Here is a 10,141-nt window from a genome sequence, read left to right on the forward strand (position 1 = left end):
TGTCACTGATATGGGGATGACTATGTTCGGCGTGCTTCAGGAGACTGATACAGTAACCTAAGATTTACCTATGTGAAGGTCTGTTGGGCAACAGGTGAGGGACTTGGCTGTCAGGGACGATATTCTAATGTAGTTTTCACTAACGAATATACATTTAAAATGTTACTTTTATTACTGAAAACTATATTTCATTAAATTTTGTAAAAACAGATTTTCCCACAAATATATTATAATACGACAATATATCACACACACACACCGATGGAGTTTGTTTCTATGGGGGAAAATCAATACCAGAGAAATGTTTTGCTTTGTTTGATCAACTGGCGGTCACGCTTAGTGGGCGTGGCTTCGCGTATATGACATGTTTAATTACTACGTACCCGCTAGCCTTACCTGTCAATCATGCGTGACCTTTGCTCCCTGTATGATCCGCCCCAGCCAATGGGGACAATGAGACACGCGACTGCCACACGACCCGATTATCACTGAACGGACAAAGCTAGCAGCGCCACAGATCATTCCCTATTTCTGAATTCAAGATCGATAAAATATGAACACGGCAAAAATTTTGCAGCAATATATTTTGATTAAGCCCAATACTTTTCATAATGACGGGCAATCACAGGCGCTGCGGTCACTTGAAAATGCACCACATATTTTATCAGAGAACGGCCAATACCTAACGAAAAGCATCATCAGCTGCCAAGCCGATTCAACATCATGTGTCAAGCGCACCAAAGTGTCCAGCATGTCGCGCCGAAACGCCAGAGAACGAAGGCGCGTGAAAATGATCAACCTTGGTTACGAGACACTCAGAGATCATGTTCCGGCTGGAATTGAGAATAAGAAACTAAGCAAAGTGGACACTCTACGCTCAGCGGTGGACTATATTAAAGAGTTGCAGCATCTTCTAGAAATGACCAATACCGACGGAAGTAGTAAAAATAACGGACAGCAATCTCATTGTGAGACTATTAAGCAAGAATGTCCGTCCCCAGTGTCCACTGCTTGCTGTAACAGTCAGATTTCCAGTACGACCACGAGTCCATCGGACAGTGTCCACTCGAGAAGGACGGAAACGTCGACTCCTTCTGGACAATCCTTGCATCTTCAACCGGACAACCGTGTAGTGTCGAGAGAAGAGAATGTGTTCATAGACATTGCAGAATGGCTCTGTAGATCATCAGCTGGTTACCCTAGCATAGGAATTGGATTTGAAGGTGAGACCCTATAAGTTATAGAAAAATTACTGATATGATGGCAAGATGATTCTATATATTGAAAATTAACTTTCGTGAAATATGTTTCTTATTCGTTTGTTAAATATTCAAAGAATTGGTTTTTCATCGTCGTGTTATAGGGCTTATTATCCAAATAAATCAGAAGTCAATAACGTAATGAATTACAGACTCCGTCACCAATTAGACATACATAACTAATTATTTTTATAGGTCTGTAAACCGACGAATAAATATTCTAGTAAAATGACGTAGAATAAATCCTTAAGATTTTCAAATGTTGTAATAGATGACCTAATAACAATATAAAACTTCAGAATTTTGAATGGTTTCGCAAATGAATTTTACCTTATTTATAAAACCTTTAAAAGCTGTATAATGTGATGATAAAATGCTATCATTTCAAAACGAAGGCTTAAAAAACTTGCGTTGTTGACAAACAAAACCGTTTGCTCTTTCGTAGAGATGTCGAAATTTTTAGTTGTTGATGAAATATGACTGTCTCTGAAATTGTAAATACATTTCTATAGAGTATATGTCCCCAGTGTACATCTTCAGATTTTTTAATATGGTTTTATGTCGAGATTAGATGGGTTTAATTTGGTCAAGAGGGGGGAGGTATCGATGCCCTTAGGTTCTTTAAGGTTAGGAAGATCAGATGGGGACACAAGGATACCAGGCAAACTTGGGTGAATCCTATTCATTTGGCCGTACCAACGGGTCAGCTCGCGGTCATCCAAGTCTGCAGTCGGTGTATCATACTTGACGGACAATGCGGTCAAAACTTTAATGACCGACACTGAACAGAAAGAGCGATCGGGGTTTTCCTATAAAACATACCCGTTTGAAAAAATAAATTAAAAATGTCATCCGTACAAAAAATCTCGTCATTGAAATATCATGAAAAAAAATGTCTTTTATATTTATGTAAATTAGCTCTAAGCAAAGTCGCATTGACTGCATTAGGGCAAAATTGACTCTATCGACTAAATGGGAGCACATAACAATGCACAGGGCCACAGTGAAAAATGGACAGGTGCTGTGTCATGTATTGTAATGTCAGGTCCAATGACAAAAAATTCAGGTGTAATTTTATAATCGGTCTTCAATATACTTTGTATCTGATTCGCTTGAGCATAAATCCAACAAAATACAATTGACAAGGGACAATCATACGTCACAGAGCAAACGCGGTCCGGAAATTTATTGGGTACATCGTCGTGCTGGTAAATTAACCGAACGTTGACAAACGAGGAGACTTGTCGTTGTGAGAGAAAGCAATTTGTTACTCGATAAAATAAATCGATATATTGATCTGTTGTGGCTAGGATAGAAGCATGGCCATCGTTAATCGGCTGTGTATCACAGATTAGAAATCAATATAGAATTCTAAAGGTGTCGCCACACGCCGTCAAAACATACCAGCAGTTTTGTGTTCTTAAAAATCGCCTGAAATATTTCCTTTTATTCTATATAGTTACAATAATGAAAAATAAACATTGCATTTTTAAAACCAAACATTTATTTTATTATAATTTAAATATGTGTGTGTTTGTGAATATATATAATAGCATAAATATAACGCCATTTTTATATTTTGTAATTTCAGGACTGGAAACGTGAGTTTGGAATCCGGATAAGACTTGTTGTTATCGGAAAACCATGGACGAACATTTCATCGAATTATTGTTACAACGAACACTACATGTTAAATCTAAACAGCTGTTTTGAGACTGAGAAGATTTGTATCAGCATTATTTATACATATATACAGTGTTAACTCAGGGAAAGATGATATGCATAACCACCAAGTGACCTTTGACCCCGCGGATCAAATCTGTCTCTCACACGATGTTAATCCAACAAGATACCGGGTATACCTCCAATCAAAACTAAGTATATTTATTGACTTACATAGAGATTGATTGGATTAGTGCGATATTTCTTTGTCCAAAAAATGTTGGAGAATTATTTATATTTTATAATATGTGTCTTCAAACTGTTGAATGCCTGGAACACCTAAAGTGCGCTTTTATATGTGTCACTGTGCTTAATTTGTTAATAAATGACATATTTTCATAAAATTATTTCTTTCTTATGTTTTCTTATTTCAATATCAGTAAATTACCTGTAAATAATTTGTTCATCACAAGTTTCAACGAAGACCGTAGGGTTCAAATACTGTTATACTATTGTCTTGCTTTGTATGGCATTGAGGGAAAATATTGTAGTTGTTCAGGGTTTTATAATAAATTGTTTAGAAAGGAAATATGGATTTATCTGAAGAGTTTTGATATAGATAAAATTAACACAACCAAACATTAAATACGGGCGCATCTCGATCTATTGTGCTTTATAGAGAGACGACTAGCCATAGTTTTATCGCGGGCTTATATCTAAGTCCGTTCATTTATTCAGAATTTTTTTGAATAAATCTCTGTGTGGCTTTGAGGATGGGGAAGGGGGGATCATCATGCTCCTAAAGCGCTTCTGTTTCAAAGAACCGAAAAAAAATATACATCAAACTTGTCATCATAACTGTGAAGCGGTCATGGTTGAGTGATTCCGTTGTTCGCTACCGTGTTAATTAGAGTTCCGTTAGATTTCAGGTGAAGGTATACTCATTGTCTGCCGACACGCACGAGCGCATTCTTAATTATGTACTAGTGTTTGAAAAGCGATTCCACTATATATGCCTCCGGGCTAATATGACCCCGAGCCGTAACACCTGCCCCTCTCCCAAAACCATTCGCCATACCTCTCGACCAATCAAAAGGCGTCATTCCAATAGACGATAGTCTCGCGCGTGCCAAGGTGTACCGTAACGCTCACTAAATTTTTCTATAGGACTATTAATAACAGTCACTCGGAAGCTACTATCAGTCCCTTTGAATGTTTAAAACATATAAATTCTCCCAGTGTAGCTTTGAATTTTATATTCCTTAAATTTTCATCGGCACTCTCTGATATAAACAGGGACGTATAATATATATGCCCCCGGCTTTTGGGCAGCAGACATAATCGTTTCGTATTAAATAGATCGATCATGCCTTGCACAGGTAAAAAAACAACACCTGTCCACCTGCCCGATACCGTTGCTAGGTTTAATTGTAATTAATGTGCTAAGAGTATTTACGGAAATGGATGGTGTGTTATGGTTTTCTGCTTGACGCGTAGCCATCGTTTGCATAACATATATGTTAAATTATTATGATGGGTGGTTTGATATCTCAGTCTGAATAAAAATAAAATGTAAAGAATACAAGGCGACAATAGATTATACAGGCGTGCAGTGTCGGTTACTTGTATTTTGTGATTGTGACTTGGTAAGACACTTGGTGTGTTTGTACGACAAGTGGTGTGTTGTACGACACGTGGTCTGTTTGTACGACACGTGGTCTGATGTTTGTACGACACGTGGTCTGTTTGTACGACACGTGGTCTGTTTGTACAACACGTGGTGTGTTTGTACGACACGTGGTTTGTTGTACGACACGTGGTCTGTTGTTTGTACGACACGTGGTGTGTTTGAAGGAAATGTGGTCTGTTTGTAAGACACATGGACTGTTTGTACGGTGCGTGGTGTGTTTGTAGGAAATGTGGTTTGTTTTTACGACATGTGGACTGTTTGTACAACACGTGGTGTGTATGTACGACACGTGGTTTGTTGTACGACATGTGGTCTGTTTGTACAACACGTGGTCTGATGTTTGTACGACACGTGGTGTGTTTGTACGACATGTGGTGTGTTTGTAGGAAAAGTGGTTTGTTTTTACGACATGTGGACTGTTTGTAAGACACTTGGTCTGTTTGTACGACATGTGGTGTGTTTGTACGACATGTGGTGTATTTGTAGGAAATGTGGTCTATTTGACAGACACGTGGACCGTTTGTACGAAGCGTGGTGTGTTTGTAGGAATTATGGTCTGTTTGTACATGGTGTCTGTTTGTACGACATGTGGTTTGTATACAGTACGACACGTGTTCTGTTTGTAAGACACGTGATATGTTTTTAAGACATGTGGTCTGTTTGTACGTGGTGTCTGCTTGCACGACATGTGATTTGTATACAGTACGGCACGTGGTCTATTTATAAGACACGTCACCTGTCTTCTTCTGGTTATACATGTCAACTTTTAAAACAAATCTGAAATAACAGCATCCAAATAACATACTACTACTATCAGAACGGAAGGGAGGTAACTCTGTGTAAAATAGGGTTTCAAAAATTGCCTGGAGCTGATAATAATTTTATGATTTGAACCATCTATTTAGTTTGTATATCGTTGTATATATAGACCGTAGTTTTTTTTGTTCACTGTTTCTAGATTTTATTCATTTCCGCACACGAGATATAGATTTTAAAATTTCAAAAAATTATATAACAGCCGACTCCCTCCTTTCTCGATACCAAGACTCAAAAGTCGGTAGTCTGGATTTATTGTCCGGCTTTGTTTACATGATTAGTGAGGCGACGACGTAATTCTCGCTCCTATATTTGAAGTATCTGACCGCATTTAATTGCCGAAATGATTTATTGGGTGCGATTCCACACTTTAAGTACCATCATACATACCTGTTATATTTGCATGTTAATAATAAAACGTACAATCTTCTAGTCATTCCGACCCTTAGTACGTTTATGAATGGCTTTATTAATATACATACTTATATGATGTATACCCTAAATTCATCTTCAAATTTTAGCTCAAATTTCCATTTGTGCGAATTTTGTGTTGATCATGGTTTTTTTTTTAATCAAAATCTACATTGATTTACAAAATGTATTTAAGTAAGGAAGTTGGAGTTTATAGATTTTATTTATCTCTAGCTATTCATTTTAACATTGATATTTTTAAATTTACGATGATTTAACAGAAAATTGGGGAAATCGTCATAAGTACAATGATATGCTCAATTTGATTTATGTTTTATCTAAAATGTCTATACCGGTGAGATGTAAATTAACTATTTGACTTGACTTGACTTTACCCATGCAATGTCCATGCGTATATGAATATACGACTTCATGGAGACGGACTAGTACAAGCTATATTGACTTGAAACACCTAAATTTACAATCACCATATAGTTTTTACTTATTCAAATACATGTTGTATTGGAATTCAAACTAACGAACACAAAATATCATATTTGAAATATTGAATCCCTATTGGAAAAATCCTGGATTCGAGTCTGTAAAATCTCCTTTAAGGGAACCCACCTGGCATTGTGAGGGATTGTGTAATCTTTCCCTAGCAACGGTTTACTGGTCGTCTGTTTACTTAAGTCTTCTCGATGAGGCAATATATGTGTTTACAGGTATGCACTCCCTACTACAGTCTCTATTGAACGCCTTCAGGTGTAAATTTATTAGTTCGGCGCGTGTCAATAGCATACCTGACGTGCCCCAAAAATGATGCATCTACAAACTATTTGGACTTTTTAAATATGTTTTAATGATTTTTTTTTAAATTAGCATGCAATGATATACAAATTTTCATGATTTAAATGAAAATCAGTTAAAGATATTCTACTCCCAGACAGTTACTTTGCTCTTTGACTGTACTGATGGCATCGTCTTTTAATCGGTTACCATGTGAACTTATCTTGTAGTATTTAACAGTATCACGAACTCGTGCACAGAGAAAACTGACAAAGGGCACAAAAAATGAATAATACTGCCATACTCAAACGTTACACAGAATACTGTATATGAACTTGAGAGAAAGCACGTATACCTGGATTTGACACATGCATAGGTGTTTATCGGGGTATATACGGTATTTAGGTATACCTGGAGTTTAGACATGGCCAAGACACAGCTTCAGGTATTTATCGTGGTATATACGGTATCTAGGTATTTAGACACGACCACTTAAGACACATACTTAGGTATTTATCATGGTATATACGGTATTTAGGTATACCTGGAGTTTAGGCACTATTATGGTATATACGGTATTTAGGTATACCTGGAGTTTAGACACTATCATGGTATATACGGTATTTAGGTATACCTGGAGTTTAGACACTATCATGGTATATACGGTATTTAGGTATACCTGGAGTTTAGACACTATCATGGTATATACGGTATTTAGGTATACCTGGAGTTTAGACACTATCATGGTATATACGGTATTTAGGTATACCTGGAGTTTAGGCACTATTATGGTATATACGGTATTTAGGTATACCTGGAGTTTAGACACTATCATGGTATATACGGTATTTAGGTATACCTGGAGTTTAGACACTATCATGGTATATACGGTATTTAGGTATACCTGGAGTTTAGGCATTATTATGGTATATACGGTATTTGGGTATACCTGGAGTTTAGACACTATCATGGTATACACGGTATTTAGGTATACCTGGAGTTAGACACGACCAAGACTCAGGTTTAGGTATTTAACATGGTATATACGGTATTTAGGTATACCCAGAGTTTAGACACTATCATGGTATATACGGTATTTAGGTATACCTGGAGTTTAGACACGACCAAGACACATATGTAGGTGTTTATCATGGTATGTACGGTACCGTCTATTTATACACCTGTCGAGACAGGCGCCACGCGAACGTTTTAGGGTTCAAAATTTTACAGGGGAGATAACCCCCGTCAGCTTTCTATGGTATTTTAATCCATAAACTCGTAACGGCATATTTACAACGGATCGACCCCTTTTGAAGATCCGGGTGTTTTAAATACGGTGAAGACAGGTGATGACAGATAAATTTCTCACTGTAAAGATTTTGTTTGTTAAACGTTTTATTGAGTAAATTGAGAAATTTATTGCATAGCGAATGTTTGATTTTCGGTCAAAATTCAGTCCTGTTTACAGTTCCAACCGCTGTTTACACCACAGGGGCTTGGCACGATTTTCCAAATGATAGTCTATATATATATGTATATAGTATCATTTGGAAAATCGTGCCAAGCCCCTGTGGTTTACACTGTGTGCTCAAAATGAGAATCGAATTTGAATTAGTTTACAGTTTTGACATGTCACGAGACAGTTGGATAATCTATTTCACAATTAATTTGACTAAAAATATATTCAGACATTCATTCATATGTTAAATGTTTGATTGACAGAAAAAAATGCACGAGAGAGTACGCGCATTACACGTGTTTTCTGACTTACCTCCCCTTAAACAGTTAACTCTGAGAAAAATGTAACGTATAATAAAAATCGATATTCATTTTACGGAAGATTTAGTAATGATTCTGCTTGTTTGCCCAAACGATTTCCTTAAAAGATACACAAACTAATTTATGTCTATAATTCCTATTTGCGGAAAGCGGTTTTGACATTGTTTCCTATGCTGTGTTTTAATCAAACGTTATGTTTCAGGATATTGCTCATGAATTGTCAACTGTAATATATTTGTACGTGTATTACACAAGACACATAACCATGGTAAAAGAAAGTTAAGACTTATTATCACAAAGTCGGAGCAAGCGAATGGCATTCGAAATAACAGATAACTTGGATATGGAAATTCGATATAAATAACAGAGAACTTGGATATGGAAATTCGATATAAATAACAGAGAACTTGGATATGGAAATTCGATATAAATAACAGATAACTTGGATATGGAAATTCGATATAAATAACAGATAACTTGGATATGGAAATTCGATATAAATAACAGAGAACTTGGATATGGAAATTCGATATAAATAACAGATAACTTGGATATGGAAATTCGATATAAATAACAGATAACTTGGATATGGAAATTCGATATAAATAACAGAGAACTTGGATATGGAAATTCGATATAAATAACAGATAACTTGGATATGGAAATTCGATATAAATAACAGAAACTTGAATATGGAAATTCAATATAAATAACAGAAACTTAAATATGGAAATTCGATATAAATAACAGAAACTTGAATATGGAAATTCGATATAAATAACAGAAACTTGAATATGGAAATTCGATATAAATGACGGATAACTTGGATATGGAAATTCGATATAAATAACAGATAACTTGGATATGGAAATTCGATATAAATAACAGAAACTTGAATATGGAAATTCGATATAAATAACAGAAACTTGAATATGGAAATTCGATATAAATAACAGAAACTTGAATATGGAAATTCGATATAAATAACAGAAACTTGTATATGGAAATTCGATATAAATAACAGAAACTTGAATATGGAAATTCGGAATAATAACTTGGATATGATTAACAGAGAACTTCGATATAAATAGCGGTATCAGGATATGGGAGTTTGATAAATTCGACATATTAAAACAAACTTTCGGAATTTGCAAATTCGATGTAGAGGAAACCAATATAGCATGACCATTCGACATAAATAGAGGAAGTAGAGAGGAGAGAAGGTCGATATAGGCGGGGTCGGGATATTGAAACTCGACGTGTAAGAAACAGAAAATAGAAGCTTTATAGAAAACCTGTTTAAACCGACATTCTGTGGGAACATCATCATGATTAGATAAGTCAACACATTACGTCACTAAGAGGTTATTATAGAAGATGTATGGTTGTATTAGACATGATGTTAAAATACACAAGGTGTCGGATTAGAAAGGGTTCACTGTATTGATGCTATCGTTTTTACGTCGGGGCGCGATAGCTCAGACGGTAGTACGTCTGGGGACCTTGGTTGAAGATCCGCCGTGTGTGGCTCGATCCCTGCTTAGGGCAGGTTGTGTTTCTTAAAGACTCTAGATCGCGGATATTCCTGTTCATCGAGGCTGCTACTATGTACTATTAAAAAGGGACTCATCTCAAACTGACACTGCATGGCAGTTCATGAGACGATGAACCTCGTAAACGGTCGGTTTTTTTGTTTGTTTTTTGAGTATTTAAGGACAAAGATCACTCTGAATTT

General features: G+C 36.2%; 1 protein-coding gene across 1 annotated transcript; it reads left to right on the forward strand.

The window, feature by feature from the left end:
• The first annotated feature begins 485 nt into the window (after positions 1-485).
• LOC117327055 (achaete-scute homolog 2-like) lies at positions 486-3,328 on the forward strand. The gene is made up of 2 exons (XM_033883883.1): positions 486-1,223; positions 2,851-3,328. The coding sequence occupies exons 1-2, from the start codon at positions 554-556 to the stop codon at positions 2,862-2,864; spliced, it is 684 nt and encodes a 227-aa protein (XP_033739774.1). The 5' UTR covers positions 486-553; the 3' UTR covers positions 2,865-3,328.
• The last annotated feature ends 6,813 nt before the right edge of the window (positions 3,329-10,141 follow it).

Source organism: Pecten maximus, chromosome 5, assembly GCF_902652985.1.
Source record: "Pecten maximus chromosome 5, xPecMax1.1, whole genome shotgun sequence".
Lineage (NCBI taxonomy): Eukaryota > Metazoa > Mollusca > Bivalvia > Pectinida > Pectinidae > Pecten > Pecten maximus.